This window comes from Asterias amurensis, chromosome 18 (genome assembly GCF_032118995.1).
Source record: "Asterias amurensis chromosome 18, ASM3211899v1".
NCBI classification, from domain to species: domain Eukaryota; kingdom Metazoa; phylum Echinodermata; class Asteroidea; order Forcipulatida; family Asteriidae; genus Asterias; species Asterias amurensis.
The window spans coordinates 7,972,932-7,988,883 of record NC_092665.1 but is presented as its reverse complement, the minus strand read 5'-3'; the positions used below and the strand labels follow the sequence as shown (position 1 = coordinate 7,988,883).

At 39.4% G+C, this 15,952-nt stretch overlaps 1 protein-coding gene across 4 annotated transcripts; it reads left to right on the top strand.

Moving 5' to 3' along the window:
- The first annotated feature begins 1,321 nt into the window (after positions 1–1,321).
- Positions 1,322–14,856, top strand: LOC139950885 (putative oxidoreductase YteT). 4 transcript variants are annotated; one of them, XR_011787712.1, is made up of 13 exons: positions 1,322–1,581; positions 2,609–2,770; positions 4,150–4,234; positions 6,104–6,177; positions 6,954–7,013; positions 7,163–7,327; positions 8,055–8,185; positions 8,544–8,598; positions 9,789–9,881; positions 10,821–10,949; positions 11,557–11,658; positions 12,181–12,356; positions 12,708–12,844. XR_011787712.1 is itself a non-coding variant. In XM_071949728.1 (13 exons), exons 2-13 carry the CDS (start codon positions 2,654–2,656, stop codon positions 14,358–14,360), a joined length of 1,305 nt encoding a protein of 434 aa, XP_071805829.1. In that variant the 5' UTR covers positions 1,326–1,578; positions 2,609–2,653; the 3' UTR covers positions 14,361–14,856. The 4 variants fall into 4 exon arrangements, 3 of the variants coding, with proteins under 3 accessions (XP_071805829.1, XP_071805828.1, XP_071805830.1); XM_071949728.1 differs by lacking the exon at positions 12,181–12,356 and adding an exon at positions 14,241–14,856 and having other exon boundaries at positions 1,326–1,578; positions 12,708–12,881; XM_071949727.1 differs by lacking the exon at positions 12,181–12,356 and adding an exon at positions 14,241–14,856 and having other exon boundaries at positions 1,328–1,581; positions 12,708–12,881.
- The last annotated feature ends 1,096 nt before the right edge of the window (positions 14,857–15,952 follow it).

Here is a 15,952-nt window from a genome sequence, read left to right as displayed (position 1 = left end):
CCACCCCCCACCCCCCCATTTATTTCCGGGATTGGAGCAGTGTTGTATTATTTTACCTCAGCAAAGTGTGGTTCAATTGCACCGTGAACGCTGCAAATCGACACGAAACAAACAATTTGTTTATATTTCTTATTGGCCTACATTATCGGTATCTAGTGTAGAAGGAGATTCTGTCCCCGGTGAATCTGTGTGTCCCCCCCCCCCCCGAACCACTTACCTGGCTTGTCTACAACGTCCCTCGAGACAGTGTCTCCTAGGAAAAACTGCCGCTTGTGTCTCAAATTATTGTGTCCCCCAATCATAGAGTAGGACATGCCCCAACTGAGATTGTGTCCCCCAGGGAAGGCATGAGGGCCCACCGACGACGAACTTCAGTGGGAACATTTCGCTAGTTAAACAGCAACTTTGTGATCAGTAAAACACATTTTATTCGAAGACGTGTACTATATTGTATCATGTGGGCCTGTAAAATAATTTAAGGAGGTTCGCGGACGTAGAATGTCACGTGACACTTGCGAGGAAATGGCGGCGAATTATGTGCCTAAACACCTTGTGTTAAAAATAATGAGTAAATTGAATAAAATTATCTGAAAATTTACTAGGAAAAGAATTAGTTTGAACATGGTTTGAACATAGGCTCCGTCCCGTCGGAGTGGTAAAGAGCAAAGAGGGTCGAGTGTGACAGGTTGTAGAAGTGCAGCAGAACTTGCATGACATGAGCGCTAGAGATGTCAAGTTTCCGAAGCCCTGGCGTGATTGTTTTCTGGCGATGTCAAGTCTCACCAAAAAACATGGATATGATAATCAAAGATCGTAATCTTTGATGATGATAAGACTGATACAAATTGTGGCCATGACGTCATCACTCGATCGTGCAACTTGATCTTCAAAACATTTGATGGGGGGGGGGGTGGAGGGGGGGTGGAGGGGGGGGGGGCGCTAGCATCATAGCCAGGCTTTCGCTCGGCCCCAACGGCCAATAAAGCAAGGCGATGGGGACGAGCGAAAGCCAGGCTAGGCCATAGAGTTATATATAAGAACTAGAGGGCGCACTGGCCTATATACGCGCTCCGGCATGCGCGCAGGCGGCCATTTTCTAAGTTGACAAAACTGGCATCTCACAGCGTGTGTTTGTGCGGCCATTCTGTAAGTTGAACAAACAGCATCGCGTGTGCGTTAAATAAAAAACAACTCAAACCATAGATATAGACTTAAAATAACTAGATCGGCCGCGCGGCCGATCTAGTTATTCTATTCTATATCTATGACTCAAACGTGTATTTCATATTCAACGCGCGTGCAGAATGACGCGCTTGTCATCGATCTTGCGGGCGGTCCCGTGGCGTTTGTGCACGAAGCATCACTCGTGCGCCCTATTAAGGCAGATTTCTAACTTACCGACTAGTCTTGGGCCAAGACTACTACCGACATGAATGAATGGGGGATAATGGAAGCTGTGGAAAAACGTCGCTTTCGGGGGTTAGCCAGCTGCAGAGCTATGTAGGAGATGGTCCTTGCTCTGTGGTGTGAGTGTGGAGAGGTGGGGGCCATTGTCACTACCCCCTGCGTGTATTACAGGTTGTAAGTGTGTATAACGTGTATATATAAATATACATACGTCGACCATGGAAGTAGGGTTAAATATTAGACATGAGACCAGCCATACCATACAGGGCCATGGATGAAGCAATGGTTGACCACGGTGTCGTCATGTGTCACTCTCAGTTTAGTGTCCGGGTCAATAATAATGTAACACTCGCATGTGTCACTCACTGATCTTGATCTTGATATCATCCGGAACGCTTCTTCTGTAGAACAGTTTAAAGGACTTTTAAAAACACATCTGTTTAATCGTTCCATCTAATGTGTTTTTGATTCTAGTCATTTTTTCTTTTGGGTTTTTGGTTGCATTATCCCTAGCGCTTTGCATCCTTTGGAAAAGGCACTTTATAAATTTGGTTATTATTTATTATTGATTGGCTCATTATAGGAACAACACTCAATAGGTCAGGAGGTAGGAACTCCTAAACTAGTCGATTTTATGAGTACCTATATAAGCAGGATGAGTGTATGCCGAAACTTAGTGGGGCTAGTGATTAAGTAGGGGAGTGAATTCCAGTCTTTGTATTGGGAACTTATAATGAAAGACTCGGGTGTGGTGTCTGTATTAGCATTTACAAACAGCGATGGAGAGCCAGGATAATTTCCCGTGCCTCGCCACCAATTTACCTCAAATTACACTGATTTTTTTCTCTAAATAAGAAGAAGGGTTACATACATCCAGAGAAAAGAGAGAGGAAAAATAACGTAACACCAGTTGAAAAAAATGGTCTGGACAGTTTGTATCCAAAACATTTAGAATCTGACAGAGAAACGTTTCCCTGATTGTGTATTTCAATTGTCTGGACATAAACCGCTCTGGATTATCGGCAATATCTCAAAAAGACTAGGCCTAGGTTTTGAAATGAAATTTTCACAAGTGATTTTATTGACCTAGGCCTACCTAATACAGGATTTAAACAATTGAACTTAAACTTGATTAGAACCAAAGGTAGCAGCTACACTCCTTTTAATTCATTTTGTTTGTTTCCCTTATTTATATACTCAGTTTTACTTGCGAACTGCTGCATCTAGCTTTTGAACCAATTCAACAATGAGTTCAGTGAGATCGCAGAATGCAGAGACACAAGTTACAGTCATTGTGATTGGAGCTGGTGAAAGAGGACAACTGTATAGTCAGTATGCATTGGAATTACCAGAACGGTTGAAGGTAATTAGGATAATGAGCAACAACATCATATATTAATTTGAACTCTTGGTTTATGTGCTGAGCTAGCTATCTAGGCCTATTGACAAACAAGAAGACTGCCAACAGGTATGTATAGTTTGGGTTAATCCACCATTTTTGTGGTGTGTCATGGCTTAGCGGTTAAAAGCACCAGATTCAAACTCTGATGTTTCTGCAGAGTGTAGGTTTGAGTCCCAGTCGTGACACCCCTGTAATTGCTGTATTCGTTTAGCAAGCCACTTAACCATCTGCCTCATCCTTCGGATGGGACCTGGGAACCTGGGAAGCAGCATTGTAAGGTAGTCGCCTGAACCTTGGAAGCAGCCTTGTATAGGAGTCACCTGAACCTGGGAAGCAGCATTGTAAGGGAGTCACCTGAACCTGGGAAGCAGCATTGTAAGGGAGTCACCTGAACCTGGGAAGCAGCATTGTAAGGGAGTCACCTGAACCTGGGAAGCAGCATTGTAAGGGAGTCACCTGAACCTGGGAAGCAGCATTGTAAGGGAGTCACCTGAACCTGGGAAGCAGCATTGTAAGGGAGTCGCCGAACCTGGGAAGCAGCATTGTAAGGGAGTCACCTGAACCTGGGAAGCAGCATTGTAAGGGAGTCACCTGAACCTGGGAAGCAGCATTGTAAGAGAGTCACCTGAACCTGGGAAGCAGCATTGTAAGGGAGTCACCTGAACCTGGGAAGCAGCATTGTAAGAGAGTCACCTGAACCTGGGAAGCAGCATTGTAAGAGAGTCACCTGAACCTGGGAAGCAGCATTGTAAGGGAGTCACCTGAACCTGGGAAGCAGCATTGTAAGGGAGTCACCTGAACCTGGGAAGCAGCATTGTAAGGGAGTCACCTGAACCTGGGAAGCAGCATAGTAAGAGAGTCACCTTAACCTGGGAAGCAGCATTGTAAGGGAGTCACCTGAACCTGGGAAGCAGCATTGTAAGGGAGTCACCTGAACCTGGGAAGCAGCATTGTAAGAGAGTCACCTGAACCTGGGAAGCAGCATTGTAAGGGAGACACCTGAACCTGGGAAGCAGCATTGTAAGGGAGTCACCTGAACCTGGGAAGCAGCATTGTAAGGAGTCACCTGAACAACTGCTTTTTTTATGTAAAGTTATTTCACTGGCGCCCACTGAAAAATTGACTAAATAGCGATACTGCCATTAACAGGCTAGATTTGGTAGAGCATCGTCACGTGAACCCGAATTTCTCAGGTTCAAATCCTCCCTTTTTTTTCAACCCGAAATTGTTTGTTGACGTCTACACATCCTTGTTAATATTAAATTCTTGGTCCCGTTGATGACTGATAAACAGTGAATGTTCTAATAAATAAAACAATTTTAATATAATTTGGGTTTCAGGTTGTAGGAGTTGCAGATCCTAAAGAGTTCTCTCGGAATCATCTGCAGAAACTTCACAATATTCCAGAAGATAAAGTGTTTGATGGTGAGACATTATAAGTTATCACACAAGCGTGAGTGGAATACGGAAAAATATAGCCCTTCTGCGTCCCACATCCAACGAGGTCGAAGGCCAAGTTGGATATGGGACGCAGACGCGCTGTATTTTCCGTATTTCCACGAGCTTCAATGTGTTGATAATTTTAGTGAGACGAAGTCGAGGTAAATTATCAAGAACCAGGCCTAGGCGGGTTTAAACCACTAGTTGAAAACCGATTCAACACACTTTAATTCCCATTCATAAATACCTTTTCGGTCAAAAAACATTAACCATTTTGGTCAAAAAGTAAAATAAGTGCAAAAATTATAACTGTTCAATGATTTCTTTCAACACAACACCCCTCCAGCTATGAAATGGTAAGGCCCTAGGGTAAACAACTCCTTATAAGGGAATGCTGTGCCCGTCGCACGTATTGCGTGATGTGGCACAACTGTCCCGGCCGTTGCTCTCGACCAATAGGAATGAAGAAACTATCTTATAAGCACAGGTGCAAGCTCGCGAGTCAAGCCCATGTTTGAACACTTTTATCTTTTATATTTCCTTTATCTGCAATGGAGCCATCAGTTGAGCGAGAGGATGTCTTCAGCCGACGCCTTCTCGGGAAACTCTGATGGTCGTCTTCCACGCATCCCGGTCCAGCATCAGCGTCCTTAGCTCAGTTGTTTCTTGTTGTGTTGTGTCCTTCTTCAACTGATCTACGAATGTTAGTCTCCTCCTGCCCTTGCTCCTGTTTCCATCTAGGGGTTCCCAGAGAACTAGGGGGCTCACAGCTAGCTCTGGATGGCGGACACAGTGGCCAGCAAGCCTCATCCTTTCGTTCCCTGATCTTGACAGATAGTCTTGGTAGAGCAGCGTAGAGCTGGGAGTTGGGCATTTTGTCTTTCCAGTGCACATCAAGGGCCCTTCGTAGCATTCTTGTATAGACTCCGTCTAGTGCGCTTTCTTGATTGGCTGTCAGAATCCATGTCTCGGCTCTATACAGTACGTAGTACAGACTCAACTGTAGCAATGAACAGACATCTCTTAGTTTCATCGTTGAGACCAGCTCTCCACACTCGTCTCATGCCATGTAGGGCCTTTTCCGTGTCAGGGCTCTCCTCACTCTTATCTCGCTCTCAGTTGATTCTATGAGGACGCAAAAGTATTTAAACTCTTCAATGACCTCTAGGGGAGCACCATTTCGGGTCTTGATGGTACTGCCCACTGAGTTGATTGCCATCACCTTTATCTTCTTGAGCCATCAGAATCACTATAACTGAGAATTTTTTTTGCATAAACATCATGCCGAAAAAAACATGCTCAATTCACCCATGATCAATCAGCAACAACAATTCTATTGACTCAAGTGCGATCACATTACTTTTTAAATATTTGGCGCAAACATTTTGATGGAAATTTAAAAACAAAGTGTGTATTAACCACTTCACGTTTGTCTTTTTAAAACTTTTCCATGCCGACCTGTGGTATTATTATCCAAACATTTGTGGATCTTATTGAGTAAAATATCATTGCCAATATGAAACCCTTACTTTGCAAAGGAATACAACATTGCAAAGATGCTCAAAAGTAGTTTAGGATTTGATGAGGTTGATGTCATTGGAATTAATTTAGTAGGCACTCGCCCTGATTTGCAGAACCACGGCCAAAAGTCTTTGATGGTATGCTGGAATCTCGGAACACTCAAACTTTCCTCCCATTGAGGGAATTGTTAATGGCAGCCTGCCCATTTTTAATTCCATATTTGTAAACAACATGTCAAAGTTCTTGAACAGGGTCGCACAATGATAAAATATCATTAGATTATTTTTAGTAACAGTATTATCAATGCAATAATTGGTTCATTTCATATTTCAGATTGGTCTAAGGTGATTTCCTATGGAAAGTTTGCTGATGCTGTGATAATCACAACCCCTGACAAGTTCCACAGGGTAAGGAAACTATTCTATCATATGTATCAATTCTGAGCTGGATGGAGCAGTAGAAGCATGTGGTACACATGAATCTGTACAGATGCAGCTATTATGTATTCCATAAGAGTCAAATCACACAATTGAGCATGTAAATAGTGCCAACCTTGAGAGTGGTGCTTTAATGCAAAGGAGCAATGCATACACAATGTAACACTGCAATAATTTGTCTTATTCACAGTTGATATGAAAAGCAGTACTTTTGAGAACCATCCTGTACGTGTAGACTTAGGACGAGTCCCAACCCTGCACTGTACCATGCAGACCTTACTCGTCCTATCTCGAGATAAGACGAGTCCTAACTCTTTGTGAAATCGACAACTGATTTTTAAATACCAAAATAGTCTGGTATTTAAATAGCACTGTTTCATTCATGGCATGGAAATTGATCCAAACTGGATGCATTCCTCTAATTCAACAAAGCATATTGCTATTTACAGTGAAGTCACCCAGAGCTTGACTTTCGTTGTTGCCTGCTTCCCAAATGCGTACGGGAAAAAAGTGGTGGACGAGTCAAAACACTTTCATAGGGCTTACTGTGATCCACTAGGCCAGTAAAACATAACTTTGACAGTCATAATACATGTGGGGTGGATTGTGGGATGAACGTAGAGTTTCACTTACAAAAGCTTCCAAACCAGGAAGTGACAAGTTGAAAATGGGGAAGTACTCAATAGCAAACAGATTTACATGGAATTTACTTGAGACTTGTTTTGCAAACCTTTTTGTGTTCACAGGATATTGCAGTGGCTTTTGCAAATGAAGGCTACCATATCTTACTAGAGAAACCAATGGCTGTAAGTACAATTCATGCATAAATTGTCATCCGATACTTGGATACTTAAAGTTTAAATGATAACTTTAGGGCATCGTATTCAAACAGATGACTGATATTGGTAAAGTGAGGGCTTACAAACTTGTCTGGTTTTATCCCATCATTGTCTAGACTACAGAGCAGGGTTGTCGTGACATTACAGAGGCTTGTCTGCATAATGGTGTCATGTTATCAGTATGTCATGTGCTACGCCATTATCCTCCAATGCGTAAGATAAAGGAAATGATTGACAGTGGAGCAGTTGGAGAGGTCATTAATATTCAGCACATTGAGCAGGTGAGTCCACTTTTGGTTTGTAATAACTACAAATTGATTTACAGCTGCAACACCATGCTGCATGGTCCTCACTAGTTAATGCATTCCAACCATGCAAAGTTTCATATTCTACTTTTAAACTGATTTATAAATATTAACAGTTGAGGAGCCCATTAAGTCTGGCATGTCCGCAGTCATGTCGGTACCCTTTAAAGTGTGTGATTTTGTTTATTCAAACTGTTTGAATACCGGTAATATTTGTCTGTTTAGCTGGTGAATCTTCTCATAGTAAAGAGTAACTTACAACCAACCATGTTACAACTAATAAAGGAGTGAATCAAGGAGAAAGTTGTGTATGTGAACAGCTTCTGCTGATGATTGATATTATAAGTTATCACACAAGCGCGAGTGGAATACGGAAAAATATAGCGCTTCTGCGTCCCATATCCAACGAGGCCAAAGGCCGAGTTGTATATGGGACGCAGACGCGCTATATTTTCCGTATTTCCACGAACGCGCGTGTGGTAACGTATTTATCTTCAAGCAAACTTGGCACGTGACATAGAACACACAAGACGCATGGTAGTGATATTAGCCGTGCAATATAGGTTTTTATCACCACTCCATTCTGCGAATCTGATTGAGGATTAGCGCATACTTGAAGATAATTTATGTAATTCCTAGTTACATTTGGTAATTACAGTCAATACTTTCAACAATTTGTCCTTTTCTCTGATCCTCCCAACAGGTTGGGTATTGGCACTTTGCCCATTCCTTTGTTCGTGGTAATTGGTGCTGTGAGGAGAAATCCACATTTTCTCTTCTTGCTAAATGTTGTCATGATGTGGACCTTTTATCATGGTGGATGAACAAATATAGGTTAGTCAATAACTCATTCATTTGATGTCTTTATTACCACCATGATATGGTCTGGAAACTTACCTTTGATTGGTTATAGAACTCATAATAGTGGAATTGTGGCAAGGGCCTCTGGAAAGAATAATTGTAGCCCACACCTTGAAGTGGCCTTCAGGCATTTTGTGTCAGGCGACTCGCATAAAAAAAAATATAAAAAATATAAAAAAATCCTGAAATTTTAACCCTATAGTTTCAGACCTTTTTGTCATTATTAATTCTCACCTCTGTTATCAATTAACTCAACAATTGTACTTCATCTGTCTTTTTATCACACACATTTACATGCATTTTTTCCTATTTTGATGACACTTCCTGGCAGATGTACAAAGGGGTCATCTTTTGGATCTCTAAGCCACTTCAGAAAGGAAAAGAAAGTAAGTAACTTATTACCTTCATAACTTGCCATTATTAAACGTACTGGACACTATTGTTAATTGTCAAGACCGGTATTCTCACTTGGTGTATCTCAACATAATGCATAGAAAAACAAACCTGTAAAAATGTGGACTTATTGTTGTCAAAGTTGTGAGATAATACTTGAAGAACACACACCCTTGTAACACAAGTTGTTTACTTTCAGATGCTTTTTGAATTCGAGACCTTAGCTGAGGTCTCATGTTCAATTAAAATATTTTATTTAAAGAAATTACTTCTTTCTCAAAAACTACATTACTTCAAAGGGAGCCGCTTCTCAAAATGTTTTATACTAACAACAGCTCTCCATTACTCATTACCAAATAAGTTTTTTAACAATCATTTTGAGTAATTACCAATAGGGTCCAGTGCCTTCAAGCTGTTTATTGCAATGAAATACAGTATTATAAGCAATGAATTTTGTATTTTACTGTGTATATCACATTCACTGTATTGCCATTCCACGCACTATTATAATAGTAATATAAATACTCAAGGGTTGATGGAAAGGGTGAGGTGTAAAGCCGCGTTCGCATTGGACTTTTGGGTCTAGTAGCTTATCGGCCAGGTAAGTTAACTTACTGGCCCGGTAAGTTAACAGTTGTTCGCACTTGGATTAATTTGTCCCCAGTAACTTAATAGGGGCCTTTCTCAAACCTTGGCTTGGGCTCCGGCTCAGACTTGGGCTCCGCACGCTGCGTACACAATGAAAACACAGCTATGCTTTTAACCTGAAATTTTTGGAGCAGCCGTATTGCACGCAGTGGTTCAAACATCATCAGACCTTTTAGAAATAAGTCATGTGACAGTTTTGTTAAGTACCGGAGTGGGGCGTTCGCATTGAACTTCTTGTCCCTGTTAAGTTAACATTGTTAAGTTACCAGTATAAACCACAAGGGAAACTGACTGGGTAAATTTTGAAATGATTTTTGGGATTAAGTTACCACGGCTCAAATTGGTCTGTTAAGTTAACGGCGCCGTGGTGGTAACTTACCAGCCTGGTAAGTTACCGAGTGTTCGCACTTGGACTTAATATTGGTAAGTTAGCAATTTTAAGTCCATTGGGAATACCTCCAAGTACCTCCAACTAGGGCAATGTGTCATATTCGTAAAGTAATGACTGTATTGTTTTGACTTGATGTTGTTGTAGCCCAATGGAGCATCTTCAAGGTGTCTTGACTGTAAGATTGAACAAGACTGCTGCTACTCTGCCAAGAAAATATACCTGGACATGCACAAAAGGGTAGGAGATTGAACAAAATTATTTTAATTAACTTTGCATTAAACAAAGACAAATTTAATAGAGGGGGATTTGGTTTAAGCTGGGCTGTACTGGTTCCACTTCTAAGTTATACCGGTAACCCATAGTTGCCCATTCTGATTTTCTGGTATTGGGAACTGACTAGTGTAATAAAGTTTGCGTTGAATAAATGAAGTCAATCTGTGTTGTGTCTTCTGTAAACATACATGGTACAGAAGACTCAACATAATACAGTATGACTTCATTTATTCTAAAAAAGGGACCAGATGTTTAGTTTTTCAGATTTAGATTTGTCTGCATCAAGAAAGTGACATAAAATATTTAAACTGTTTGCATTTTTTCATTACCATTTAGGGCTACTATAAAAATACATCCATACAAACAAACTCCAAAAAGAAATTTAAGAACTTTTAAGATTTGAACCTTTCTTACACTCTGCAAGAATCTATGGGCTAAATGTTCTAATGGGTTTTGCTGCATCTTAAATAGTGCAGATCTCACAGAAACTTGTACATGATGTGCAGGAAGTCAAAAATAGCATTAAGCACTCTCAAGCGAGTGTAGCTATGACCAATGTAACCCCACCAAAAAATGACTTGACATCAAGTCTAGTAAATCAACCTTGTCCCTATGCACTTCAATTTTTACTTGCAATTCTAGATCTACAGTTTGAACAAGGTGGAGTATGGAAACAAGGTTAACTGACAACATGATGGCACCTAGGGTTCAATATACATATTTGTCTATTATGTTTTTTAAATTGTTTTTTAACATTTAAAAACTCAATTTAGATCTTCAGTTATTTTCTTTGACCCACCACTCCACATTTGTAGGTAATTATGAATGGTCCTTTATGAAAACTTAAATGGTAAATATCTTGTTGACCTGTAGCTAATGATTGTTGTGTGGTTTATTTGATAGGGGATTTCTGGCTGGCCAGTATCTGTTATTTGTGATACACCATCAGTCAAGTCAATTACTGACTCTCTACAGCATGGCCCATATGGACGCTGTGTATATGATAGTGATAATGATGTATGTGATAATCAGGTACGTAACTTATTCGTCTTTCCGGTCATGAAACAAAGAAATCCTCAAAAGTGACTAGCTGGTACCCCTTAAGCCTGAAGATACATGTGTGGAGAAGATGATGAAGACTTTAAGTTGTTAGATGCGAGATGAAAACAGGTAGGGATTGAAACATAACCAACCTGGATTTAAGCAGGGTCCATTGAGGTGCAAGATACCACTCAAAAGATTTGGCTTCATTTAACTAGGTCGATTTTTCTGTTCATTTCTAGCCTCACGTATAATAGAGGCACTGCTTACTTTGAAATATGTCGTCTAGCTCAGGCAACTGCTAAGCGACAGCTAAGAAAGGAGAGGGAACGTGAAAACATCTCCTTTCATGGTCCATTTAACCCTACCTATAACTACAATACAACCTGTGACAACTGCTTGCGAGTATGTGGCTCACAGATCAGACTTTTGAGTCATCAATGCAGCCACTTTTAACCCTAATGACTTCGTTTATGTGGAAAACATCTGCCACGACATCGAGGATTGCTTATTGTTATTACTATTGTTATTATATTTATGTATACATTTATTTTTTGCATTTACCGTTGAATGATTATTGTATTTGTTTATATTGAAGGTTGTAAATCTGAGTTTCAGTGGAGGTCAAACAGCTACACTCACAATGATTGCCTTTACAGAGAGTTTGTGCCAGAGAATCGTAAGAGTCTTTGGAACTAAGGTACTTATAAGATTGTGAATAATCCGTGATTATAATTTTGTGAAAAAAATTAGACATTATGAAGGCTGTACATACTTGATGAAGTAATCCCTTTACAGCTGGTAAAAGCTAAACTGGGATGATTTGCTGTGGTGCAATAAAAGTGAAGACCAGACAAATTGAACATTATATACACTGTACATTGGAGGGAGGAACTGAACTTTTTATTGTTTTGTTAAAGAAACCCTGAAACTATGACTATAAATGAGGACAAACATGGCTGTCTTTGGCACTGACTCGGATGAACAGTTTCATTGGAGAAAGTTTGCATGAAAGCCATCGTAGTTTGGCGTAATTTGACTGTCACCCAGGCCATAAGCCATCTGATAATCACCCATGGCACACAAATTTCCAAGGTAAAGAAAGAGTTTGGTCTTTGCTTCCAGCACCTCTCATTCATGTTTGTGCCTGTTTAGAGACCTTATGCATTGTATGATGCCATTCTTAGAGGTAAAACAGTGACGAAACAATTGAAACACACAGATTTGTACGTGCGGCGCACAGGATTGGCCAATGAACAACCTCCTTTTAACCTCTGGGTGAGGGCGCCCTACTGAAATGATGTCATGTGCATAAGGTCTATGACACCCATAGTGTATACATAAACCATCCTCCATAGTGTGTGCATGGTGCAGCTACATAATGAGCCTCCTCAGCGAGTAAGTGAGTCATCCACTGTTGAACTCACCCCACATAGATTGTTTTGAGATAGCTGCCTTGTCATCCAAATTCTCACAAAGTCAAATGCATGTTGTCATGGTCCCAAATTGTGTCCTTAAATCTGTGCATCTAAAATGGTCTGAAATTATCAAATAAATGATAATATGTATTAAAAATGCACGACATTGTTGGAATGTTCACTTGCTTTAAGTTTAAGAAAAGAAAAAAAATTGTACAACCAAATGGCTGAGATTTAAGATTTTTAGATTTAATGAAGATTTTGCTTACAAGATTGTGATGATGGTGGAGATGAATATGCCATGTTTTAACATTGCTGTATTTCTGTATAGGGTGAATTAAATCTAAATGCTGATGGTCAACTGCAACTCTATGATTTCCTGAGGCAACAGTCAGTTGAGGTCAAAGTGGAGACTCCAATTGTGTTGTCTGAAGTTCAGAAAAGCTTGTCCAGTCATGCTATTGCAGATTATCTTCTAATGGATAACTTTGTTGAAGCTGTAGCGGTAGGTCAATATTCCATCTCTATAAACTTGGAGAAGTTAGATTTGGATCAAAATCTTTTGTACTACAGTCAAAGTCTTCAAGACATACAAGGACTTCTTTTTCATCTTTATTCTGATGTATTCACACAACTAGAAATGCATTCAAGAAAACATTGATTAAAGGAACGTTACAGAATTGGTAAGAAACAAAAATTGTGAAGATCACAGATTTACATAAAACTTACACGGTCTAATGATGATGATAGTAGAAAACATCCCGTAAAAATATTTCTGTCTGAAACTTCAAATTTGATGAGAAATAAATAATATAATTTTGGCGTTTGGAGTTTACCGCTCGGTAAGCATTTTATTAATTTTTGTTTTGCCATCGATGCAATGCAAAATTTGTAATCGGTTTTTCACTATTCTCTCTTGACCCAGATGGTTGTTCGATCTCAAACTTCTACAGGTTTGTCAGTTATGTATAGTGGATTTTATAAAGTGCTTACACTGGCAGCAACTTTTTTGCTAGCAGAACCAATTCTGTAATGTTCCTTTAACATTTGTTGGTATATTATGAAAGAGGTACATTGTGGCTGACAATGTGAGATTTGCATATTGCAACAAGAAACCTGTTGTGGCAAGATTGTGATCAACATAAAAAATAATTGCAAACAGAAATTAACTCCAAAGTGTGTTTATTTGAGCGTAACGCTATACTAGAATGTCACAACACTCTGAGTTACCCATCTTGTATTGTATTCACACATCAGGATTTTCTTGCAGATTGCGTTTAGGTTTACAGTGCAATTTCTATTGATGCTTAAGGTCATCAAGAAAATGTTGTGTTTTTTTTCACAGTGAGTCATAGTCAATTGATCTAGTGCTTCAAATTTATGCTCAGGTGCCTCAGTCATCAGGGTGTGTTTTCGATACTCAGTCATGACAATTGTTTCATTGAGCAAGGAACTGTAATGCTTCAATGCTTCACCCAGGGTCAAATGGGTACCTCTGGATGATGGCGGAAATGGCTCTTATGATTGCTTTAGTTTGATGCACTAATTGACACCACATGCAGTATATTCCCCATGGAGCTGAGATGTTCTAAGAATACAATTAATGGTCCCGAGTGACACAATCAACAGATATTGGCATTATATGTATACTATTATGAGGATTATTTTTACTAGATTGAACACTACATTTTGGCAGAAGTTGACAATACTTGAAATTGATTTTGTGTTGCATTCTTGTGTGCCCAAACTAATAAATAGGCATTGTTTAACAATTATTGGACTAGGATCAGTAATAGAAAGATGAAACTGCACTCTGTACAGAGCAACACCTTAGTTTCATTTGACATCCTTTTCTATTTTCCAGAGGAAAGACCCTTCTATCATATCTACTTCTCCAGAGGAAATACTGACCAGTCACTTGTTGGTCTTCCAGGCAGAGAAGGCAAGACGAGAATCGTGTGTGATTTCATTGGATGACCATTGATTAAGATTAAAGATTAAGATTATAAATATTTGTTGTCATAATAATAACAAATGAAATGTGTCTTCCCAGTGTAAAAGAGACTACTACATTACATACAAGAAAGGCATAACACCAATAGACAGTATATGATTTGAGGCAATGCATGGTAAGTTATCAATATATATTTAGTTTTACAACAATAGACAACACGAATAAGGTTACAGTTTACAGATATATACAAATATAAAGATATGGAGCATGTAAATGCACACTTAAATCTACATGAAGTCAGTGTACACACATGATTCAACTTATTGACCAAGGACTGACCCAGTAGAGAAACTGGGTTAGCCTACATCTGCCCCCAACTGGCAAAGGTTGTTTGGTTCTTGTCAAGTAATGGTTCTAAAACATCAACAACTGACTTAAATTTCCTTCACATGAAACATAGGTATGGAATTTGAAACTTCTGACATTCCTGGCAGTGACATAACTGGTGCGGGGGGGGGGGGGGGGGGGGGGGGGGGGGGGAGCGGGGAGCGCATTCTACTTCATCATTAAGGCATAGACTTTGGTTTGTCACTGACTTTAAATTTATTACTGTAAATGAAGTTTTGCAAATTCTGTGATAGCAGATAAAGGGGATGTTATGATGTTATTTGTAAAATTAAGAAATGATGACTGTTTAATGATGACTGTTTCAACTATGCCTTGATTGTTGTCCATTTATTTGCTATGCTCTGTCAGCAAGTGATTGACCATAAAAACTAAAGTAGGTTTTGGTTTATGTCAATATTTTTATAGCAAAATTGTATAAAAACTATTTAAATCCAAATATTTCGATAAGACTGTATATAAATAAACCTTATTCTATGTTCACCATGTGTCTGATTCATTTCCCGTTCCATTTTAATTTTGAGTTTTTAATCTTGAAGTCACAATGTTGAAAACATGTTGCAAGTATAACACTGTTAATTTTTTTAGTTGTTAAGAGTAAAATCTGATCAGGTACACAATTGTTAATAAAACATCTCATAATTGTATTTTCTGCTTGAAATTCTCTAACTGCTTGAAATTCTTGTACAGTACGAGTTGTCTTTTCGGTCAAATTCAGCAAATGAGCAGTCGTTGACTGCACTTCAAATTCAGAATTTGGGCATTCAATTTCATTTTGAGGCATGTAAATTCCTTAGGCACTGTGTTCAATTTGTCATTCTCTTTTGTGATGCAGATTCATCATTCCATTGTTTTCAGTTACGTAAAGAGACAACAATTTCGCTAAATGAGAATTCAGTTAACAAGTAGGCCAACGATAAAGACATTCGATAAACAGATTAACTATAGGCCTACTAGGCAACCGTTTCCCCGGCCAAATTGAAACAAAATCCAGCAATTTTAACACGAAAATGAACGCTCTGTTGAATCAACAGTCAACAGGGGTTTTGGCATTCACTGATCAAATTATTCAATTTAATTAGCCGCATCCAATTTCGTAAAAGGCAGCACCAAAATTATAAGTGTAGACCTAAATAATATGATCATGTAGGTAGAAATATTTCAATTTCTACCTCCATGATATGATATGTACAACGTAAAAGTGCAGTCTTGAATGC

Excerpts from the sequence above, each read along its gene's own strand:
- LOC139950885 (XM_071949728.1), top strand. The coding sequence starts at position 2,654 with ATGAGTTCAGTGAGATCGCAGAATGCAGAGACACAAGTTACAGTCATT. Across the intron at positions 7,328-8,054 it reads ATATTCAGCACATTGAGCAG|GTTGGGTATTGGCACTTTGC; the intron begins GTGAGTCCACTT and ends TCCTCCCAACAG. Across the intron at positions 12,882-14,240 it reads ACTTTGTTGAAGCTGTAGCG|AGGAAAGACCCTTCTATCAT; the intron begins GTAGGTCAATAT and ends TCTATTTTCCAG.